The sequence below is a fragment of the Stylophora pistillata genome, chromosome 13, assembly GCF_964205215.1.
Source record: "Stylophora pistillata chromosome 13, jaStyPist1.2, whole genome shotgun sequence".
NCBI classification, from domain to species: domain Eukaryota; kingdom Metazoa; phylum Cnidaria; class Anthozoa; order Scleractinia; family Pocilloporidae; genus Stylophora; species Stylophora pistillata.
In genome coordinates this window covers 4,662,501-4,687,155 of record NC_142531.1, presented here as the reverse complement: position 1 = coordinate 4,687,155, position 24,655 = coordinate 4,662,501, and the positions used below count along the sequence as shown (strand labels likewise).

General features: G+C 40.5%; 2 protein-coding genes and 1 pseudogene across 3 annotated transcripts in view; 1 reads left to right on the top strand and 2 right to left on the bottom strand.

Moving 5' to 3' along the window:
- Positions 1-612: 612 nt before the first annotated feature.
- On the bottom strand, positions 613-8,948 carry LOC111322600 (uncharacterized). The gene is made up of 10 exons (XM_022925724.2): positions 7,199-8,948; positions 6,723-6,830; positions 6,188-6,384; positions 5,534-5,589; positions 4,855-4,990; positions 4,159-4,280; positions 3,898-4,001; positions 2,850-3,012; positions 2,033-2,479; positions 613-1,387 (listed from the first exon to the last, which is right to left on the bottom strand). Exons 1-10 carry the CDS (start codon positions 7,430-7,432, stop codon positions 810-812), a joined length of 2,145 nt encoding a protein of 714 aa, XP_022781459.2. The 5' UTR covers positions 7,433-8,948; the 3' UTR covers positions 613-809.
- A 2,806-nt stretch (positions 8,949-11,754) lies between these two features.
- On the bottom strand, positions 11,755-15,656 carry LOC148717336 (uncharacterized; annotated as a pseudogene).
- A 1,638-nt stretch (positions 15,657-17,294) lies between these two features.
- The window catches only part of LOC111322672 (SWI/SNF-related matrix-associated actin-dependent regulator of chromatin subfamily B member 1), a 9,911-nt gene continuing 2,550 nt past the window's right edge, over positions 17,295-24,655 (top strand). Inside the window, exons 1-3 of one of the 2 annotated variants that reach the window (XM_088742970.1) lie at positions 17,295-17,892; positions 20,593-20,720; positions 24,135-24,307. In XM_088742970.1, coding sequence (XP_088599096.1) covers positions 17,363-17,892; positions 20,593-20,720; positions 24,135-24,307 — 831 coding nt within the window. In that variant the 5' untranslated portion in view covers positions 17,295-17,362. Of the gene's footprint in view, positions 17,893-18,845; positions 19,334-20,592; positions 20,721-24,134; positions 24,308-24,655 lie in introns of those variants that run through there. The other variant, XM_022925811.2, reaches the window with a different exon arrangement.

Sequence of the window (24,655 nt, the reverse complement as noted above, 5' to 3'; positions counted from 1 at the left end):
CTCCTCTCTTGAGGGAGGAAGAAAGAAGACCCTGGGAGCTAGTTGTGGATTCTTCTATACCCGATTTGTCTCCAGAACCCTTATCTCTTAATGCTTATCTCTAGTGTTGGTGTCAACCTTTGTAGCTCTTCCCTCACTAAGTGCGGTAATAAATCGATTATGTGATTGGAGAGCGGGTTGACAAATATTTAGACGAAAGCTTCTCAAATCGACAGCCCTCATCATCAAGTAAGAACATTTCCACCCAGGCCCAGTTCATTAAAGAGCGGATAACACTATCCAGCGGATATCTAGTGGATAAGTGTTAACAAAACATACTGCACTATCCACTGGATAGTGATTTATTTAGTGGATATCACTATCCCCTCTTTGAACAACCGGCGCCTGAAGTGTTTTCGTAACATGGCCTCCCTCTTTGCTGAGTCAGGTTTCTCCTTGAAATGAATTGTCTGGAATATGTGGTTGTTCAAGTTTTGAATGACACTCAAGCTACTGAAAGAGGTCACTTTGATCTCTTGGTCCACTGCGTCCAGAATCATGCGATTTTGCTGTAATGTCTGCTTGGAGGCATCAGTAGACAGGAAGGCTTTGGAGTAAGTCACAAAGACGATATTTAAAAGAAGTTCAAAATACGTTCATTTATTGAATAAATCTCCATGCAATTTTACGAGTACTAATTACAAATCATAACTACTTAAATTCGGTAATTTCACCCAGAATGTTCAGGACACAACAAACACGAACAAACTTCACAAAGGGTCGTGTTTCGTCCTCTCGGAACAAGAGCCACACCTAACTACGATTGTGTCCTAAATTTGGCGCGAGTCTTCTTGAAATCTCACGTGTTTTTTGTCCGTGTTGCCTGAAGCGTAGCCATGCTGAGAACCACTCCTTGAAGATACTTCTCTAAATGAGCCACTGTACACTCTTCCCTCACCGTTTTTCAGACGAAATCCGTTCAAAACTGAGCCACTTCTGGTGTGTTCCCGTTTTGTCTCTGGATATCTTTCGGAGCCTACTCTTGAGACAGGAATGCGTTGAACTCCTGCTCTTCCATTGGAGTTCTCTTGAATGGCGAGGTTCATAAAGTAAGGTTTGCATGTTTTAGTTGCTTCGGTCATTTTGCTCCTGGATATTCTTGCACTTTCTAGTCTGGTGGTCGTTTGTGCTTGCGTAGGCAACGCGCTCTTGGTTTGCTGGGACTTCATTAAAGGATTTCGCGCTGGCCCTCTATGAAGTAGGTTCCCTTGTCTCCAGGGCAACGCGGTTTTAACTAGCTTTTCTGTAGCGGGTGGACTGAGAGCGACAGTGTTCAGAGACACAGAAGTTAAGTTTGTATTTGCTTGGGTTTGGTCCTTGGATTTAGGTAACGGAGTTACATCCGAGACTAGGAGGGAAATACAACATACTCGATATTACAAAGTAACACTGACCGATTTACTGAATGATCAAATGACTCAGTCAGTTAGTCTGTCAGCGGCGCTGACAGACTGACTGACTCAGTGGCTGACCAACGGACTTTCTGACTTTTTGAATGACAGTCGACTTACTGACTGGCTGACTGAGTTACTGACTGACTGGCTTACAGTCTGACTCACTGACTCACTGGTGGACTGACTGATTTCCTTAATGACTGATTGTATAACTTGATCAACTGACTGATTGACTGACTGGCAAGCTCGCTAACTTACTGATTGACAGACTGTGTGATGGGATGGGTGGCTAGCGGGTTAGCTGGCTGACTGACCTGCTGTTCGACTGACTGACCGGCTGACTCAGTGAATGACTGACTGATTGACTAGCTGGCTAGCTGACTAACTGACTAATAGACAAACTGATCGACTGGCTGACTGGCTGACTGACGGATTTACCGGCTGATTGGCTAGCTGATTGACTGACTGACTGACTAAGAGAAGGACCTTTTTGGTTGATTAAGTTGCCACTCGGTGACTGATTAAACCTTGTGGCTAAAAAGCGAATTTTTATAAGAGGAATCCTTAAAGGATGAAATCCTTAGACAATGTTGCCCCACCTTTAGTTGGCGTGAGACCCATTCTTTTGTTAGAAGATGATTTGGCAACATACTTCCATACTCGTTGTGTGTTACCCCGGATCTCATTCCTAGTCTGTGCGCTCCTTTGCGTAGCTTGCAGCGCCTTATTCATAACCACGTACGTTCCACGGCTGAGGTTGGTTGGTCTGGTCTGGTACCCAGACTCCGTGAGTATTTCAGCTACTTTCCCAGCCAGTTCTTGCTTTTTAGGCATTTGTGGTTGAGGCGAGGGCGTAAAACTTCGAGGACATGGTGTGGAGCCTCTTGGCGGGTGCATATTTGAGGTTTCTATTCCAGGGCTGTCTATTTTAATGGCCTGAGGCCCAGGGGACTTCGAAGGGAGCCTGTAGTCCCTTTTGTGCAGAAGCTTTGCGGCAGTGTAGGGCTCAGGTGTGTTGCCTGAGGAAGACCATCCATGTTTTGGAACTGAAAAGCAGAGTTGACAAATATGGGAAACTTGACAGAGATTACTTAGAGGTACGTAGATGCAGCTTAAAAAGAACAAATACCTAGGTAATTACGACAGCTAATCAGAGCAAAGGTGGCCTATAAAGGGAGGTAATAAGAATTCAAACATGTAACATGCCGACTGCCCTTCATCGTCGTAAATATTCGGAAATCTCCGGGTGATGTTCGTCACCGACAGATGTCGTTTTCGTCACTGAGAAGATATCCTATGCTTTAGATGTTTCAGCCATCTCTCTGGTGCCGGCTTATCACTCGTTCTAAATGACAACGCCCTTGCTATTTATTAACCGGCAAGTTACGGTAATTGATGTCCACCGACGTTATTTACCTGGTGTTTTTGGTGCTCTGTACACCTCTGTCTGTTTCACAGGAGTAGACCTCTCTGGTTGTGATATTTTGTGTTCCTCAAGAACTCGCTCGATCTCTTTTTGAATGGAGGTCAAAGTAAGAGGGCTTTTCTCTATTATGCTTCGAGCGTTGACAGATGAAACCTTTTGAGTAGATAAAGTATAACAACAAGCATTTTGTCACAACAACTTCAAGAAAAATTTTATCAGTGTAACCGCTCTGTGCCAGGTTCTCGGTAAGTAGATCTAGAGGTGGTTTAAGGGACGCAGATCTCGAGAAAGGGCCAGGACAGTCTTTTCTCTCCTCTCCCGAATCCTCAATTTCCTATTCGAAGAACCCTTCGGTTTTTTCGTTCGTCCTTACAAATAAACCGAGGGCCTGGAAAAGGATATAACATGAACTCACCGAAGAAGAGAGTTGACATTTCTACGTGCTGAAACTTTGATTCTATGTTCTGTCTTGGCAAGATCAAGTATCCACTTGATATACACCGAATGCAAATATGGCGTCCAATTTGAATTGCAATTGTTCTGGACTGCCAGACTAGCCTCGTCTTCGCGTGGAAACACAAAAGGTTGATTACATGTGTGAGAGGCTAGTCAGTCCAGAACAATGGCAATTCAAATTGGACGCCATATTTGCATTCGGTGTATTGCAGCTCCTTAGCACTTAATTACCGTCCAAGCAGAATATGTTCAGTCCTCTCTCTTTTCCTTGTCCGTCGTTCAAGTCAAATGTAACAAAATCAGCCGAAGCAGTGGAAGCAAGAGAGATGCACTGCGAACACCGAGAGTGCGCACTAACTACTTGTAAGAATGATACCCTCTCTGCATTGAAACCTTATCACACTCGGGCTTGTCATTCCGCAACAACAATAAAGGAGAAAGAGGAAATGAAACGAACACCTGACTGCAGGTCAATGTACACACCATTGGGTTTGTTACATCGATTTATGTTCAGTTTTCATTTCTGTGTGGTGATAACAAGAGAGATAAGAGCCCTTAACATCATCAGTCCTTCCCACTCACCTTGGCCATTTCACCAGTTAGCCAAACGTGGGTGAAAAGCTGAGGAATAGTGATTCTCTTTCGTGGGTCCCACGCAAGAATGCTGCGAATAATATGCTGACAATCTGGATGAAAAAAAAAGAAGTTTGAATTTTAAATTAACCTATTTGGAAACAAGTAGGAAAGGCAAGCAAATCATTCTTGAAAAAGCGCCTCGTTAAAGTGAGGTTTGGCACCAATCGATCTTGACGAGGTTTTACTTGATTTATATATATTCTTTACCTGCTGAGCACGTAACTTTGGAAGGAAATGCTAACTTCGTTTTCGTCTCAACGATTAGGGAGTGAAGACTCCTGTCGTTAAAGGGCAATCGACCGCATACCATGGCAAACAAAATGACACCCCTGCCAAAGAAAGAAAGGATAAATGAAAGTGACTTAAGCGTGGACGAGGTGACTTTGTGCTGTACCATCTTGTCTAATCGTCTGGGTAACAGTACTCCCTAACAAGATTGTTCCTGATTGGCATTCCATATTACTAACGTTTCGACCACCTGAGTTAACATGTAAATTTACTCCACCAGTCAACCTCGACCCAGTTGTTTAAAGGGCAAATAGCGCTATACAACGGATAAATCGCTATCTTAACAAAACGTAGTGTGCTGTCCACCGGATAGAGATGCCGCTATTCACCTTTCGAACAATTGAGGCTTGGACCCCATCAAGAGCCTTGACGTTATTGTCAGATTCTCTCTTGCATGGCCTTTGCCAGACCTTGCGCAGACAACAAGGCAAGAGAAATCGCCTTGAAAATATGCAGCCAGTCGACTGACCGTAGATTACGAATGTGTGTTGGAGGTTGATGGACGCAATGGAGCCGTGAGGAGGTCTCACTTCTCCTAGTTTCATTCTCCCTCATCTCCCTCTTGCTTTCGTAGCCCATGATCGCAACTAAATTTGTTTGCCTTGTTACACTTACATGCTCCACACGTCTGCGCATCTCCCGTCGTATTTCTGCGCCTGCAGTATTTCTGGTGCAGCATATGCGTACGATCCACAGAAAGTGGAAAGCAGGTCGCACTTGTTCTTGGGATAGCGAGTGGCGAATCCAAAATCTGTTGAACAACCATAAAGTTACAAGGTACCTAACCAAATTCCACGACAGCTTATAATAAGCTATAGCTGAATACATACACAAGATACCACAAGGACGCTTGTGACCACCGCGTGTGCATCGATGGAGTGATGTGAAATGAAGCAACAATAATCAAAACGCCAATCACAACAAAGGTAATTATTAATCAACGTGAAAACAAGTGGTGGTTCTAGTTTTGCATTTGATACAGTTGAAAGGATGCAATGCATAAACATTGTGGCATAAACACAATAAACCAAAAATACACCAAGGAAACTTTGAACTCCTTAAAACGATCTCAATTGATAACGCGTTAATTTCATTGGAGTTACGATTCGCAATGCCGGGTATATCATTTTCATGTTTGACTCCGCATGGACCTCCTGTTTTTATTAGGCTCACCGTGGGTTTTCCAGAAGTTCCGGGATAAAGGAACGATCGAAATGCTAACCTTAGAATAAAACACAGGCTCATGTAACTGAGCAATTTTGAGCTAGCATTCTTCACCGTTCATGATACGTACCTGATACTTTAACAATGTTATCTTGATCAAGCAAAATGTTCTCACATTTGAGATCCCTGTAACAGCGAAGTATTACAATCAATCTGTTTTCATTGCATGAAATAGAGGAATTCTCATTTCTGTCAGTCGTGTCTCTGAAACTGTTCTAAATGAAGCTAATTGCAACTCGAATGCTAAGAACGGAGTAAAGCAGCTAGGGTTGGGTATGTGTTGCAGTTTTGTTTTTTGCTTTTAACCAAAAGAGAGAAGCGTGAGTCACGTGTAGGCATATGGCGAAAGGAAACTAACATTGAAGGTGGAGAGGGGAGGGGGAGGGGGAAATGGTGGTCAGTGAAATCTATTTATTCCTTTCCTTCCCGTACCTCCTCCCCATGCTCCTAAATTTTTGCTCCCCATTCGCCTTACTCCTTCGCACGACTCCTAATTAGCTTGATGGATTGATGGAAACAGAAAAGACTGCTATGGGGGGGGGGGGGGGAAGGGCGGAGGAGTTGCGTTTACACAAATATTTATTTTGTGTGAAGTGAACACAGGATAATGCAATTAATTACCTCATGCAGGATTGCACAAAAATAACAACAACAACAACAACAAATGGCGACTAGTCCATTCGATTTTTGTCTCAATGTTCTTCAAAACAATTTTTCATCTGACCTGTGTACAACATTTCTACGATGGCAGTGTGCAACTCCCTCAGCAATCTGTCTAAAAAGATGTTTTGCCAGTTTCTCTCCAATTCCTATTCCTAGTCTGGATCGCGAGTTGATAAAATCCAACAAGTCCCCTCTTGAAGCATACTCCATGACGAGATAAATCTTTGCTTCCGTGTGGAACGTTTCATAGAGTTGAATCTGAAGATCGAAATTTAGTGGACGAGATAATTGAAATCCTGTGATTATATCTTCTCCCTATAAGTGGGGGGGGGGGGAGGAAGACGTTGCAGTGACGAATTTTTTGCTGTTATGAGAATTTGGTGTTGGATCAAGATAACTTCTCTCTGATAGGTTCGTGTGTTCTCATTACCTGTTTGCTGGATAATGTATGGATATAATGGGGAGAAGTTACATGTTTATCCCCTCCACTGAGGAGTTACAGTGTTGACACTTCAAACACAGAAAAAAGCTCCTAAACTTTCTCGGTCGGATAAGGGTAAAGAACAATCTCAGTTGAACTAAATAATTTCTTTTACCACATTGTGATGCCGACAGGTTGCGTTAAGAGAGTCGATTTCTCGAGGCATGAACTTGGACAGATATTCTGGAGGCGCCTTTTTCTTACATACAACTTTAATAGCAACCTGTCAAAGTGACAACAAATACATTAGTCAACAGAAAATGATCATCGGTCCTGCTGTAAGGAAACGACTTGAAAGATTTGGGAGCGAAATGTTAAAGTGGGGCGAATTTGTTTTACTTAGGGAGGCGAACTCGCAAAGGTGGTAGAGGGCGAACTTTCAATGGGGTGAAACCTGCGCATGCAGTTACCGCAAAAAACTACCCAGTGTTTTCGTGTTTTACTCCTCCAAGGAATCGAGTTGGTCCTCGTAAAGTTACGACTTCATGAAGTTGCGCAGCGTGACGAAAGCAAAACAAAAAAAGTTTTAAAACTATATCGACAGTCAAGGTAGACTCTAGTATTTGAGTCACTATAAGCTACTTTTCATACCATATTATGTCCCTTTTTGTCCAGATCATCCGCCAGTCTTTTGTCCTTCTCCACTTTACTTTCCATCACATAAGCCAGCTTTACTTTGGCATAGACTCCTGTGCCTAGAACTGTTTTGGTAAGCCTATATCCTCTTTTTTCGCAATCTACCTCCTCCAAAGTCATTGAAGAGCGAAGTCCTACAAAGCCTATATCTTTAACACTGGCCGAAGGTTGTCTAGCTCTAGAACTCATGGTTCAGATCCTTTTCCGTGCTTCACAATGTCATTTAAAAGCTGAATTTTGAAAATTATTGCCTCAAATACCGCTTTCAGGGCACTAAATCCGATTGATCTTTTACGTTTGTAAAGAGACATTCGTGTATTGAAACAAACCTTTTTGGAACGCTCCGCATTTATGACGCATAGGCATACAAAGGTAATGCGTTCAAGCGCGCGCTCTATGCTTGGATCTAGGTATTTACTAGGCTAACTCTACTGGAGAAAGTTGAAATACAGAGTTAGAGAAAAAAATTATGTGAATTATATAAATAGAAAAATTTCACCAGCTTACTCAAATTCACTCTTTAAAGATCATATGGAAGTGTTATGCCTTCCACCTTATACTTAGGTGTTTCTGTATTGGACTAGAATCTACCCAGGCTCTCTGAGAGGTATTTAGATGATTAATTTGGAATTACCAGAGAATGTAAAAAAAAGAAGGGTGTCCTATAAATCCTGTCTTATTGAAAGATTGCCAGTAAAAATGGGGTAGCTGTACTTGTTTTTTGTTCTATTTTTGTGTTTTGTTTTTATAGTCTGGAGTCTGGAGCGATTTAAGAGCAAATCCGTGCAAAAATCAAACATCGCGCGGCAAAGTTAAAAAACTAAAATTCGCTGTTCTTTTGCATACAAGTAGCCTTTAGAAAGTATAGAATTGCTGTGTAGTTTTTTCCTAAAAAAGTTATTTGCTTCCGAAAAAAAGAAAACGTTTCATTTTCAGTCCCGTGATCGATTTGGCGACACCAAACAGGTTTAAAATAGGTCATGATTCACTCGACTCGCGTATCAGAAAAACTGCGCTAGAAAAAGCTTTTACAGTTCCAAGTTGTGCAACTTGTCATTGTCTAAACACCGTGATTTCATAAAGATTAGATTACTTCCAGTATTCAAGAGAAGTCAAAAGCTTATGGCTCTCCCGTGTTGCGTAAAACGGTAGGCGAAAAACAACGATAATTTTTAGCATGTCTTTGCTCAGAATTTCGTAACATTACGAATGATAATACTAGAGTTGATGATCTTTCAGAATATGTAAAGTTTAGTTTGGGGAAATGAATTTGGAACTTTTTACAATTTTTTGGAAATCTTGAAGAAAGAAAAAAAATCACGCTATCCTGTTGTGTACATATGACCATCAAGACATTGATATAATAAAAATTAACAAGACTCCGATCGATGCATATGGTAAAGTAAATATAATAACCTTAACTGAAATATTATATTCTTAGCTGTTCATATGAGTCGCGAGTTTCAGTCTGTTTTGCCGTTTTCTCCATATTCTGCGGTCTCCGTAAGTTTGACGTCCGCACCGTCACTTTGTGTCGCGGCTCGATCAAAACGGCTGCTCCTGAAAACATCTAAACTTTGCAATTTGTATTCCTTGTGTGCTCGATACGACGTGTTGGTGTTCAGTTTGCGACAAAATTCATTAAAACACTGATCGAGCAGACTATTTAAAGCTTATGTTCAAAGTTATCTGCCATCGATCCTATTCATCAATTATCTGTTTGACAGACGTACTGTATGCAAATTTGTTTCGCTTGAATCTAATATATAGATTTAGAACATAGCTAGCAGAGTCGCGCAATCAAATTCATTATACGTAAGCGTGCTCAAAATCCCGATAGTGCACGCTGGTAGCGTCAGCAAATCCGACTTCGCCAGAAATTTTTTTTTCGCGCGAGCGGCCATTGCTAGTGCGGGGAAAAATAATACATTTCGCGACAATAATGGATACAAACAGAAACTCGGCCTGTTAGTCCGAAAACGAAGACAATGTTTCGACCCTTTCCCATGGGCTAGAGTTCTTAAATGAGGCAGAAAAAGAGAAAAACAAAGGAAAAGGAGACTCGGCATCAGCGCCGTCACGATTCGCTTCAACTGATATTGTTGTCCGTTTTCCGCGTCGCATTTGATGCACAATTCCACCGGCTATGTTCTAAAACAATTGGTTCATGCTTTCAGCTGTGCACTATCGAGTTATGGAGCACGTGGGAAGTTTGGAGAGCACTCAAGAAGCTAGAGTTGCCCTCGGCTATTGCCTCGGGCAACTCTTACGCTTCTTTCGTGCTCTCCAAACTTCCCGCGTGCTCCATAACTCGATAGTGCACGCTAAAGCATGAACTAATTGTTAATTAGCCAAGACTAAAAGCGGAGCTCCCAGTAAGTGAAAATTTTGCAATAAAATTTCTTTACATATATTGAAAATTTTTAGCTAAAAAATAATTCAGTATTAAACCTCTTGACACTCACGTGTAACACGTGCTACCCTGCGAGCAGAGCCTTTTCTTCTTCTTTTCTTCTTTTAACCCCCAAAGGCTCTACTCGTAGGGTAAACACGTGCCTGTGAAAAGTCAAAGTTTTGGAGAAACCAAGGGTAGTCTGGAAAAACCGGAATCCGGAATTACGCCGGAATATTTCAATGTCTCTTTTTTTAATTCAAAACTCCGATGATTTTCGAAGAGTGTACGAGCTATTCGATGGTTTCCGAAGTTACCCAGAGAGCCCTGAATTTTTAACGGCTTATTTTTTTCAATTCAAGTTCTTTTTTCTTTTTTCAAGATTTTTCCGAAGAGTGTACAAGCTCCGAATATATACTCCGAGGATTAACCGAAAACTATCCGAGGGTCTCCGAAGTTGCCCGGAGATCCTCGAGGAACAATCAAACCCCCGGCTTCATTTGTTTTTTATCGACTTTTTTTATTTCATTTTTTGTTTATTTTTAATTATTAAGTTATCTATTTTTTAACAGCCGTGAAACTAAATAAAAAACAGCAAATCATTCGTCATATTATTGGTTAACATGGTCAGCGTCCCTTTAATCCAGATCTCGATTATTCATTAAACGGGTACAAAGAAAATATAGCAATGCCTAAGTCAGTCTGCCATTTATTCAATTACAATTCCGGGAAAGCGCTGCTTAACGAAAGTTATAAGCTCTTCCGTTAGAGACAGGCCTCCCTCAGTTCTCCTCAACAGACCTTGCAAGTGGCCTGTATGGAACCAGGGACGACGTGTACACAGACATGCTGTGTTAATATGGTAGTATCTTCTTTGTGCTCTTCCTAACTTCCAACATTTTGTGTCATCTAAGTACAGATTTGGATACCAGTCCACCTCTAAACGTCCAATGACTGCCATGCTATCAACAGATTGAGAGTCTTTATGAAAGCTCCCTTCACATCCGTTACACTGTGAGATGTTTACTTTTAGCTTCATTAAAAAGAAAGGATTAGGAGATTCAGGAATGATGGGTTTCGGCGGTAAAGGAAAACCTTGGGGCACGGATGGTTGGAGTGGCGACAGCCTTTGGCTAGACATAGATGTCGTAAATGATTGTGGTAACGGCCATTGGTATCCAAAAGGCTGATTTTGGTCAACCCCTCCCATTGCTGTGGCCACGTGAGATACCTCGCTGGTCAGGGGAAAAGTCTGGTGCTGTGGCTGTAGATCTGTGCTCTGATACAGTAATTGATTGGTTGATGAGTGGGAAGTAAGATAATTTAATGGTGACTGTGTTTGCGGCTGCCGTGACGAGAATGACGCGTTCCAAGCGCTGCTTGTGTTGGATTGAGCCAGAATTGAGGGAAATGATGTTGAATCAAACGACTGCTGGACAGCTGTTAGCGAAATGGGTACAGTCGCAGTTGATGTCGAGGTTGAAGTCGCACATGTTGTTTCCCTGTCCAGAAACGAGGAGGGCATTGGTAGGACGAAGTCAACATTCTCTCTCGCTTTTCTTTGCCTCTTTGGACCTTGCCTTTGACCAGATGCTCTCGTGTCGATGTTAATAGTCGCCACTAGCGTGAGTCCACCCTTGATCTTCTGCCCCTTATACCACGTGATGAACTTGTCAAGGACACCTTCTTTTTCCGTAACGGCGACAGAGTGCGAACATATTTGTTTGGGCTTGAAATTTCTGCATGTACAGGTCACTTTAAAGTTTGTTTGCACTTGAACAAAGTGTGGAATGCTCCCTGTTTCAGACATAACGGAGAATGTCCTTATTTTGGAGTCCCTCGAGGGTGCTGGGAAGATGGTGTTTGACTGGGATAGTCTTCTAACAGCTTTCTTCCCGATCCATTAAGCGATGTGGAGATCTAGACTTCCTGTTATGCAATTATGTGAAAGCGATAATTGTAAGGATGTATCCGCTCCAGACAATAGTTGCGTTTTTGTTGACAAGAGAATGGCATGATGGGAATTTCCAGCGTAGATATCGTCAATGAATCGGTCATATATCTTCTGGACGTAATCCTTTCTTTAACGCTCGTTCATAGCCCACCACTCATCCGCAGACTAATTGAAATCTTTTAAATTTCTCTCGGCCAGTTCGTATCTCTCAGAGGCTCCAAATAGGGCTAATATCACCTCTGCCTCTTGGTCGTCCTCAATCATTTCTTTGACTGCTTTGGCGAATGCTGTTTCACCCATTTCTTTGCCCTGTGTTTTATGTCGAAGTCTGGCATTAGTGTTTTCGCTGTCATTTGTATAAAATTTATCGGGCGGAGAACCAAGGCCCGCCTTTGTTCGCTCGTCTTCAGTCATGTAATTCTTCATCATGGACGCCCTTTCCATCATCCAGTCGTGGAACTTAGAATTACCGTCTCCCCTGCCTTCCCTTTCCGCCCGAGGCTGTTTCAGTGAGAGAAGAATTGCGTCAAATTCATCTCGAGTAGTCGCATCTAGGAGACCTGGTTGGTAGGTTCGTCTTTATTGCTTCCCAAATACTTCCGACAGGCATTGTCTGAGGTCTGTTACGTGCAACTGGTTTAATTTTGACCTAACGTTACCTTCGAAGTGACGGAAGCAGCGGAGATGTATTGCCTTTGTAAAGCAGGTGGACAGTGCCTCGCGAAGGCTGTCAGTACTCGCCATCCGTTCCAAAAGCTACTAGATCTTCCAGCCTCGTTACAATGCTACTCAGTTTGCTAAAGCACTGTAAGTAAGTTTGCTTAAATTTTGTGTGGTGAATGAAAATAGGTCCTATGAAAACAGGACACTTATCAGTCTTTTACAGATTTCAAAAGGAAGTTTCTATAAGAGGTCGGTGTTACACTAAAATTTCCAAAGTTAAACGTTGGATCGACTGACAAAATGGCTGAAGTCCACATCTTGCGTGCAGAATCGCGATAGGTCAGCAAGTTGATTATCAGTTGCCAACAAAATGAGGGGCTCCCCAGACAATTCTTGCATTCGCACAAAGTCTTTCCCTTCTGTATGAGCGAACCAGTTTAGAGTTGTCATCTCATCCGTTTCTCTAGATCTGCGTTCTGCATAGGACGATTCCACACGCGCCCGTTTCATGTCATATGCCTGAGTCCTTCCTCGGGGTATATCAGCATTTGAACTTGCGGAAAGAGGTCCTCCCAGGTCTCGCCTTGTTTTCGCTACCGCTTCGCTCACGGGGTATCGCGAGAGATTTTCTTTGAGCTTTCGTCGGACAGAAGGTTTTGTTCTAGTAAAAAACTTCTTCTTCCTTTTCGCATTCCCATGAACAGTTGGCGCGAGGTCGTGTTCCATCCCGGTATACGCGTATTGCAGTAACGCTACATTTTTAACGATATCTCCATTAAAATCATTTAGATAGGAAATTGTCTAACGAAAGTCTCCTTGCTTCCTGTATTCTCGCGTGAGGTGGTATTCATTTTTTGTTTACGAGGATTAAACGAGAGTCCCCGTTCTTTTTCCACTTACCATCAGAAGGATTAGTGTAGGTATGAGTCACTTGTCCGTTGTTCACGTACAGACCGTTGCCGTTCGCTGGCAAATCATCGACAGGTATAACTCTAACGTCAATCAAGAAGGCAGCGTTATACTTTACTTTCATCGGTTGAAGGGTGCACTTGGCCTCGTCTGGCTGATCTTTAAACAAAATGTCCAAGATTTCTCGAGCTTTAAAGCTCTTTCCATTTCTTGGTTGAATAGAAAAGAGCGGAATTTTTTTGTTTTCATCGTGAAACGTTGGTGTTGCATCTATTTCTTCCGGTGAACTGTCATCCTCGGAAGTCGAGGAAGCGGACACATCGCTGCAATGTGACTGCCTCAATTTGGGGATTTGCAATTTCGATGTTATTTCGAGATTCCGCTTAGCACCAATTCAGGATTTTATGATTGTTCGGCCACAACCTTCGTATCTAACACCTTTCACCTTTTCTGGAGAGTCACTGATAATTATTGGGTTGTCATTGTCCCCAGGAGAACTGTGTTGTTCTGCGAACTTCTTTTTCGCTTCTGCAGTGATAACAGAGAATATTTAACAATTATTCCACGAGTGCGCGTTGGATATGAGATGATAGATAGCCAACGAGGCGCGTAGCGCCGAGTTGGCTATAATCATCTCATATCCAACAAGCGCGAGTGGAATAATTGTCTTATTAAAAACGCCCCCAAGAAATTATTATATTGTAAGAAGAAACTGGATTTTTTAGCTCCCTTTTGATTTTAAGCTGATGCGTACGCTTACCATATTTGTAGATTATGGTATATTGGCTGATATACCATAATGGCTAAGCCAATAAAAAGTCTTGAATTGCATTATCCAATGATCCAGTTTTTAATAAAAATAATTAATTTGTTTATTATTAGTATTTCGCTATGCTTCAATGACCTTGTCTCAGATTGGTCAAAAACTGACAGGTGAATCCATGCGTGGAAATGAAGTTGGAGTTGCGAAACGAGATGAAACCGGCGTTGATTGTTTTGTTTTCCTTTTCTCTGGGTTCTCTCTCGGGAGTTAAAAATGCCACTCCTGAAGAAAAAGTAGGCAGATCTTCATCGGCTTGTTCGCTTGTTGCCGTGTCTAGTTTCACTTTTTTGCGGAAGTTTTTCCCGTATTTTTTTTTTGACGAAAAGTGCTGAAGTCACTCGCGAAATTCAACAATATATAGGTAGATTCTTCGAAACCACAATTTACTGGCGGGGAAATGCGAGTGCCCATTTTAAGCGGACCGACACTTTACAAAGTACATTACACCTCTAGGGCATTATACGTTTAGTCACCCGAAGGTCTGAAAAATCTCTTAATTACCTTAATTTAAGAAGAAAACAGGGGAATTTTTTTTCCAGTTCTAGCCCCTTCCTTCTGAGATTTTCTTAAGACACACTATATAATAACTTATGTTAGAAAGAGCCTCGAAACACTCACATTTACGCCTCATTGAATATGGCTGCCCCAGAAATTAAACAAGGGAGAAATTAACTTTGCACACGAACATGTGGATTTCTTTCAGGAACAAATTTTCACTTTCGTTGCGCAATTCACACCAAAAAATTCCAAAAGCTTATCCCGTTAATGATGGATATCTTCCACTAAGATCCACTTTATGGTGTCGTACAAAAGTCCGAGCAAATTTATGAAAAACATGGCAAAACCTCGGCCACTTGCACAGAGGGGGGGCTTGTAGACTTGTGAAACCCCTCTTATCTTTCTTTCTCTTTCTGCCTAAAATCTTGCAAAATGCCATCGACATCACGGCACCCCGAGTTCTAGTAGCGCGAAAGCTCGTTTTAGGAGGACACTTTCAACTATGGGAACGATTTATTTATTCGTATTCCAGCCTATATACCCAAATATGTATTAGTTCGCAGCTGTATTAACGAAAAATGCCGAAAGAGAAATATCATAGGAAAACTCTCTGCACTTTCCCTTTACCAGTACACCTTACCTTGTCTCCAGGTCCGCGTCACTTTCACAGGAAGATGATCTTCCTTAATTAAATTGAAAGGGGTTAGTTAAGCCCCTGGCTCCAGGTTGGAGCATGGGCCATCGACAAACTGCCGCCGCTGGCGCCTCTTTTCTGCCAGCTGTTGCAGCTCCTTCCAGTTCTTCCCGAGGACCTTCATCTCTTTTTCCGTATCCCTCCTCCAGGTATTCTTGGGGCGGCCCCTCTTTCGTTTTCCCTATGGATTCCATCGTAGGGCTTGCCTCGTAATGCTGTTTGAAGGTCTTCTCAGCGTGTGGCCTACCCACATCCATTTTCTCTTCCTCACTTGCTTGACCATCGGTATTTGATCTGTCCACTCCCAGAGCTCCTCGTTTGTGATCTTGTCTGTCCAATGTATCTTCAGGATTCGACGCAATTAAATTGAAAGGAAATTACAGTAAATCTCCAGAGATCTAGAACAGGGAATGTAAAAACAGCAAACTTCCAATAGAACATACCAGATACAACATCCGCGTACATTCTTCTCCACTCCATTTTGCAGAACAATTAATCGACTTAGCGCAAATGTTTTACTCTTTCTTGCTCGACCGTGCGTCGCTATTACGACACAGTAATTGTACATCATGCAGATAGTATGATTATACACGTGGCCATACAGTATTGTGATACATAACGTGTCGCGTATACGAGAATTTATCTTTGTCGCCCTATTTTTATTCAAAATTTAAGTTTTTAATTCAAGTTTTAACTCAAAAAATAATTTCGCGATCACTTTTTAGACAATGGCGTCATTACGCATTTTACTGCATGCCAAGTCCTCACAAGGCCTGCGTTTTCGATCGTTCTTTGTTCTTCGGGCGAGGAAAAAGGAGTGGGGTGTCGGGGTGGTTAACCGTCCAACCGGAAACAAACTGATTTGAATTTACCCAATATCCATGCACTTTTCACTTGGCTAAGACAGAATTCACCATCAAAAATTCCGTGTAACTAACATAAAAATAGATTCTTCAGCGTTTTCTTAATTCCTCATGGGTGTTCGACCATTTTCATGGGGGTTCGATTGTTCCTTAGGCCGGATCCTCGAGTAACTTCGGAGTCAGTATGCACAGCTCGTACACTAATCAGAAAATCTTTGGAGTTGTTTTAAATTAAAAACAGGCCTTGAAAAATTCAGGGATCTTCGGGTAACTTCGAAAACCTTAAGATAATCTTAAGTTAATCTTCTAGTATATTCGGAACTCGTACGCTCTTCGGAGAGGTAAGCTGGAAAACCTGCAAGGTTTGTTGAGGAGGAATGAGGGAGGCGTATCTCTAACGGAAGAGCTTATCCGTTTCGTTAAGCAGTGCCTTCCCAGAATTGAAATTGTGTAAATGGCAGACTGACTAAGGCATTGCTATATTTTCTTTGTACCCTTTTAATGAATAATCGAGATCTCGATTGAAGGGACGCTGACCCTGTTAACATATAATTTGGCGAATGATTTGCTGTTTATTATTTAGTTTCACGGCCGTTAAAAAATAGATAATTTAATAATTGAAAATAAACAAAAGATGACATAAAAAAGTCGATAAAAACAAATGAAGCCGGGGATTCGATTGTTCCTCGAGGATCTACGGGTAACTTCGCATACCCTCGGATAGTTTTCGGTTAATCATCGGAGTATATTCGTAGTTCGTACACTCTTCGGAAAATCATCGGAGTTGTTTTCAATTAAAAAAACAGACGTTGAAATATTCCGACGGAATTCCGGCGGAATTCCTGATTCCAGCTCTAGCGAAGCAGTTTTGACAAGCGAGTCAAGTGAATCATGACTAATTTCCACCCTGTTTCCACGTGTTTGGGATTGCCAAATTGCGCCTAAATTGAAAACGGCTTCCATCGTTTTTCTCAGGAATTAACAGATATTTGAAGGAAAAAACTGCATGGCATTCATATAATTACTAAAGGCTATCTATATGCAAGAGACGAGTAAATTTGCTTTTTTTCAGCTTTGCCGAAGATTTGCGATTTTATTTGATTTTTGCACGGATCTGCTTTTAAAAGCCGTTTGGTGTCTTGTGATTGGACAATACTGATCTAGAAATTGATTTTTGACATTTTCCCACGGTGCACTGGAATGGCTTACTTCCCACCACGACTGGCAGAATACATGCCTTGTAACAGTACAGTAAGCTATATTCTGTTAGCGGATCAAGGTCTAAAATTGTTCGCTCCACAAACAATACCTCAGTTTATCTACATGGCGGACGAAACTCTTCAAGTGAAAAGTAGAAAACCAGCGATTTTTCAATTAGAAGAAGGCGGCGAGTTCTTCATGATTGGAAGCGAAGTTGGCCATGGAATGGGTTTAATGAAAGGAGCTCTCTACAAGAAATTTCCTTCTCTATGGCGCCGAGCTCCGACGATCGAAGAAAGGAAAATTTTGCTTTCCTTAAACGTTGGCTACAACAGTATGTCAAATTCGAATATAATGCTGGTAAAGGCATCTGAGGTGGAAAAAGTGATCAGAGGAAGTGGTGAGCAATTTATGGAAAAGTTACCCAACTCGCCAAATGACCGAAAGGTGAAAGACTTTGCTCAGCGTTTTCGACGACCAAATTTCCCTGGGCCGCTTCACTTTCCAGCAAATTGTTCTCGAGAAGCGCTCAGTTCTTCCGTTAAACATCTTAGTGCGGTTTCTTACCAGACGAGGAACAACAACAAGTCTTGCAGCAGGTTTGATTGGAAAGCTCGTGAAGAACTACGGAAAAAGATCTTGCCCAGTCTAAGGTAGGTTAAAGTGAATGTTGTGTTCCCGACTTCCCGTTATCTACGGTTTATGAATCTTAATCTCGTGAAAGCGTTGTTGTTTGTAAGCCTCTCAGACTGATTTCTCCACTAAATGTTTAGTGAGAAACCTTCTAAAGCTACTGATTTTGCCACATGGAGAGCGCTGCAAAGACAGTAGCTATTTAAATCATGGTTTGAGAAACAGCTACAGTTGTCTTAGAGACTACTAGCTGAAGCTTATATCAAGCAATGTTTGAGATCATTTAGCTTCGAAGTATACTGTCTTGTCGTCATTTCGTTCGTAGAATAGATGCTCTCATAAAATGAAATGACTGAAAAACGTTCTGTTTGGAAGTAAAATGTACATGCTACAATCAGGTCAGTTTCAATTAAAAAAAACCCCCTGTTTTCGCAGCAAATTATTGTAATACCAAATTTTCGTCACATTTTAGAACAGTTTAGCGTGACTTGATAAAAGCTATGAATTTTCACTTCAAGTAGCACTGATTTCTTGAAATTAAAACTACATCAACGGCATGGCTCTCGTACATATTGGACAGCCTCGCCCATTTAGTTCTTGGTTTTTAAAAACTTTTCATTCCTGCCCTATATTCTATGAATATTTGACAGTTATTGTACAGTTTCCAAATTCTTCGATAACTTGGTTTTGTTCGGTAAATGAGATCACCAAAAAAAAACTATTGCACCATCGAGAGTGTTATCGCAATTTTTAACGTTCGACAAATAAACGGAAAATCGTAAATTGTTAGCCACCCTCTAACGCTGTTCAGATTCAGTTTTGCATTGAACTGAATTTTAATGATTTGTATGTAGCATTAGAAATGAATTTTAATCGTAAAAGTGTTGAAAGTGATACGCAATGAAATGAGAGACGTACACCCGTTTCAACCGTGAAACTAACTACAACTTGTGACTCTCGAAGCACTCTGGGTAATCGTGACATAGAGAAAAGAAAGATGGCGGTGCGTACATATGGTCAAAAACCGAGTTCTTTTCAGCTCGAAGATGGAGAGCATTATATGATCGGATCGGAAGTGGGAAACTTCCTTCGAATGTTTAGAGGATCCTTATACAAAAAGTACCCTTCTTTGTGGCGAAGACTTGCGACACTGGAAGAGCGAAAACAAATTGTACAGTTAGGTTTAGGACACAGTAGCATAGCCACAAATGTCACTTTGTTGAAAGCTGTTGAGGTCAATGAAATCTTAGAGGGAAAAGACGAAAAGTATAAAGTTTCCACGGAAGCACCCGACGCAGCGTCAAGGAATCAGGGTGGTAAATCAAAACGGAGCAGTCAGCCGACTTGGGCTCCACAAACATTGTTTTCGAGTAACTCCTTTCACCTCGATGCCGTACCATGCTCTTCCACTGTAAACAGGAATCGGATAGGTCCCAAGAGGATCAAAACATTTCCCACCTGGTAAATTACTGATTGTTATAAAACTTTGTCATGAAATTTGAACCTTTTCATGGTTGATGATAGTAAGAAGGTTGATCTTTTTTCCAGTTTTATTTTGTTTTAATTGGAAATTGGCAATTTTTGTTGTTGTTGATTTGGTTTTCATGTATGAGAAACTGCCACTACTGTTGAATAAGAATCAACAGCTGATTGCAAGATGGTGTTGTATTTTGGGTGTTTCTTGATTACTCAAGGATCATTTCTCTGAGAAAGTAGATAAATGTAAAACAAGTAAATTCCATGTTGCCATGGTTCTGCACAGTAAAAGATTACGTAAGACATCGAAATGTGGTAAGAATATCAATGAGACACTTGGCTGGGCCTCGCGTGTCACTTTTTTGTGTTTTTATCACATTTTGACAACATCTGTTAACTATTACTGAACAGGAGTTTGAACTCCCTAGTTTGCAGAACAAGAGATTACAAGATATTTGTGTTTTAATGTATTAAGCTAAGAACAATCTATGTCCCTCCTATGTTAGTGAAATTTTTATTAAGCATAGATCTAACTGTAACCTAAGGCAGTCTGATTTCTCCACTGCAAGGTACAATACGGTAACATATGGCAGGCACTCCTTCCACCATTTAGGGCCCTAATCTCTGGGGAAAATTATCCCCAGACATGAGAGAAGTTACTACCTTAAAATGTTTCAAAAACAAAATACGTACATTTGATTTAGTCACACTAATGGATAATGGATGCAAGTGATGTCATCTTTGTAATTCATAGACACATTTGTCATACTGTAAATATTGTTAATATCATTTATACCCACGTTTATATTTAAATTTCTTTTTTACCTTAAAATATATTTATTTATTTTGTGTCCCCTAATTAGCACAGGTTTTAAACCTAAGCTAGGAGGTTTCTTTAGACACCTTAATAAAGTTTCATCATCATCATCATCAACTGATGGAATCTGTTTGTTAATTTGACCAAGGTATTTCCCATGTGATCCGTATGAATCATTTTGACACGGATGTCAATGTTTGTTTGTTTTTCATGTGTCATTTACATCTTTTATGTGTTTATAAAGAGCAGACAAGTTGAGCCAGTCAATAGTGGAACACTATTGACTGGCTCAACCAAATTTGGAACATTGGTTGCTTGGAACACTGGTTGCTTATTATCCTCATAGATAAAAAGTTATTGGCCAATGTGGATAATGACTACTTTAGTTTGGTATTACACCAAGTAATACTCTGTTGTTGTATTTAAGTTATGATGACCATGACATGGCTGCCATCCATGAAGCTGCAAGTCAACCTGAAGTCTTGGTGCCCATTAGGCTGGACATAGACATTGATGGACAAAAACTACGCGATACATTCACATGGAACAAGAGTGGTAAGTTCATGTTTACACTAGCTGTCAAGTGCACTTTAAGGATTATATGGTTTGTGGTTGTGGGAAGTCTTTGTGTAAAGGAGATCATAATGACTGAGGGAATTGAGGTCTACAGTTTTAAAGATTGAGAAGAGTTCAGAAAGGGATTTCTAACTGATTTCTTAAAGCAAACAAAATTATCCTTAGAACAAGAAAAATTTATACCCCGTTGGGAAGGATTTTTATTTGTGGCCTAGCCTTACAAACAGCAACTGACAATTTTCTTTTCCAAATTTAATGAGCATTGGAGAGAAAACTCCTTAACCGTTTCATGGAGACTTACCTAATATAGTTTCATGCAAAGGCATGGTTGGACAAATGCAAGTTGATAGGAGTATTCAACCTTCCCATCAAACTTCATGTTCAAGTTATGCATATCACACATAGGATGTAAAGACAGCTGAATGACAATAACTCTCAAAAAAGAAACAACAACTTTGAGTTTAAATTTACAAGACATGTTTCGACATTCTCATGTCATCTTCAGTTGCAAATGAGCATTTAACGGTTGTACATTTGAATTTATATTAAGGTACGTTACAAATTACGTGGTAGGGCTTACGTTACATTTGAATGTTAAAAACGCGAAAAATGTAAATAGCGCGCACTTGACTAGATCAAAAAATAAATAAATGAATAAAATAATAATAATAAAATGAAAGACCAAAGAACAACATAATTAAAAGGAAAGAGACAATTCTAGATGCTTCAATTGCTGATTAAGAATGGGTTTTTCCCACTTAATATGCAATGCCTCTTTGATCTTAATTTGGTATTTTGAAGCGGCAGAATCTAAGATCGTGAAACATTCAGTATCACAAGAGTCAAGACAGGCCCTTGATGATTGCAGGTGCTCGTAAATATGTGAAGTTTTGTCCGACAAGAGGGCTCATGAACTCGTGTACAAATGTGGTGAGTGGTCTCACCAATATAACTGACATTACAGCCAGCACACGAAAATTTATATACGACACGCAAACGTAGACCCAACGGTACTGAATCTTTCACACTGAACATGTTTTTGAGTTTAAACGTACTGAAGACTAACTTAACATCTAAATCGGCTCTACAATAACGTTTGAGTAGTTGTCTTAACTTAGTCTGAGTGATGTTCAAAAACCGACCAACATAGGGAAGTTAATAATAGTGCGAAGAAGGTTTACCGGAGTTAGAAGAGGCGTTCTGCCCAGTAGGAGAAGGATTATCTTTCTTTGCTAGATACCTGTAAATGATCTTGTCTATGACCCAAGATGGAAAACAATTTTTCCGTAGCAAGAGTGGTGAGACTACTCGCCACATTTGTACACAAGTTCGTGAGCACCTCTTGTCGGACAAAACTTTGCATATTTACGAGCACCTGCAATCATCAATGGCCTGTCTTGACTCTTGTGATACTGAATGTTTCACGATCTTAGATTCTGCCGCTTCAAAATACCAAATTAAGATCAAAGAGGCATTGCATATTAAGTGGGAAAAACCCATTCTTAATCAGCAATTGAAGCATCTAGAATTGTCTCTTTCCTTTTAATTATGTTGTTCCTTGGTCTTTTATTTTATTTTTATTATTATTATTTTTTGACCTAGTCAAGCGCGCGCTATTTACATTTTTCGCGTTTTTAACATTCAAATGTAACGTAAGCCCTGACACATAATTTGTAACGTACCTTAATATAAATTCAAATGTACAACCGTTAAATGCTCATTTGCAACTGAAGATGACATGAGAATGTCGAAACATGTCTTGTAAATTTAAACTCAAAGCTGTTGTTTCTATTTTGAGAGTTAATATCACATATACACTGTTAAAAGAGTGTGCAATAGCCCTTATCGCATTTACACCCACTGTACAAGAGCTCAGGGCACTTTGAAGTTTCGAAACGAGGCTATCAGGTCATACAGGTAAAACTTTCAAGTAAAATCGAAGCAAATGGCTACGTTTGGAGGCATTTTTATTCATTTTCTTAAGGATACAGCTTGTTCTGGTCATGGTTAGACATTGTATTGCGTACGGGTGCAATAGTCTATTCAGTGAATTGGCAATTGATGAGATCCACAAGATTAGGATCGAAACTGTGGTCTTGCCAAACACATTCAACTATCAAACTAGAGGCGAACAAAACACACATAAAAGACCTCTCAAATAAAGAACTTACAAATGACCAAATTAATTTACTGGCAAAAGGGCTTAAATTCATTCCAACACCCGCTACAAATTAAACAAAAACAGATCAGACAGACAGACAGACAGACAGACAGACATCTATATTTATACAGGATAGCCCCTTCAGTGTAGTAAACACTGGTATCAACGGGGGTCCTGTTACCCACCCATCCCACCCCAGGGGAGGACATCCAACTATTGTGTGACTTTGATCAGTTCGCACGGAGAATGTGTCTGATTTACATATTCCGAGGGGAGGACAAAAAAACCCATCCCTGCCACATCAAATCTACATGGATACCACCAATACAAAAATCAGTAGCCCTTGAAAGCTATTTAGAAGATGTTAAAAGTGACCTTTCAGAAATGGAAACTACAAAGCCAAAAGATAATTTGCTTCCGGCCGAACACAAGATGCTGAGGGCATTGAAACATGACTCTGAGTTAAACCTCAATAAGGCCGAAAAAGGAACAACAACCGTAGTCAGGAACAAACGCGACAAAATTTTGCCGTTCCTTTCCGAAATGACAGCCATTCTTTCAATCTTCCTTTTGTGATGCCAGGACAATTACCACTAAGAATTTTAACCTTTTCCTCGGCAGAAAAAAACGCAGATTCCAGAGTTACATGGTCAGACATGGAGTGTTTCTCGAGAAACGTTGACCCATTAGCCTCGTCCCGAAACTGTAACTCCGCAGACTCTTTGCATTGCAGACACAAATGCAATAAGGGCTATTAGTTATTGAGTTTTGAGCCTTTATATAATCGTAAATTTTGGTTAGTTTGTTGTTTTTGTGTGAGCATTTTAAAGGCAAAAAGGAATTGCCTTATTGTGGGAGAGGAGATGGTGTTAGGTATCAAGTTGCTTAGCCTACATGTATATGTTTTTCTCTGCTTTATTTTGAAGAAGTGAATATGAAAAAAGTCATTAACACTTTTGAACTACTGTAAGTGGGCCAGCTTTCAACCCTTACACTACCATGTCTTTCACTTTGCTTCAGTTTGATTATGTCATTCAAAAATTTTTTTTTCTGATGCATTTTGATACTTCAGTTTGTTATTTGTTTTTGTTGTTTTTTGTATTTATTCAAGTTTCCCTCCAAACATCATGTTGAAATCTTTGATGTTATACATGCACTGTTACTGAGGACAATGCTGTCAGTTGTTGGGTTTTGGTAACTCAGTTGGTCTTTTGCTGTTTTTTATTGTTTAGAGACGCTAATTTCACCAGAGGTGTTTGCAGAAGTGTTGTGTGATGATCTCGATTTGCCTGCGGCAGCTTTTGTGCCTGCTGTTGTCCAGGCCATCAGGCAGCAGATCAAACAGTTTGACACAGATTCTGAAATAACCCTGGACAAACAAACAGACCAGAGAGTCATTATCAAGGTAGGGTTATACACATAGCAAATCTTTAATAATTATTTGCACATAAAACTTATAATTTTTGTGCTTGGAAATGTGACCAAATGGCCTAATGGTTGTTATAAACAAATGGTAAATCTAATCCCCCATGTACCCAGTGTTGAGATCTGTTAGTTCTAGGAAGAACTGTGGTTGAAAAGCAGAGTTCTGCTCTATAGTGAATGTATTTCAATCTGTGGCTAGCATTAAATCTGAGTCCTCAGGAAATTGTAATTTTTTTGTTGTATTGTCCATGAGTTCTGGGATTAAATCACCTTGGTATGTAACTAAACTTATATCACCACTCTAGTACATATAGTTGTTTCATTTTGG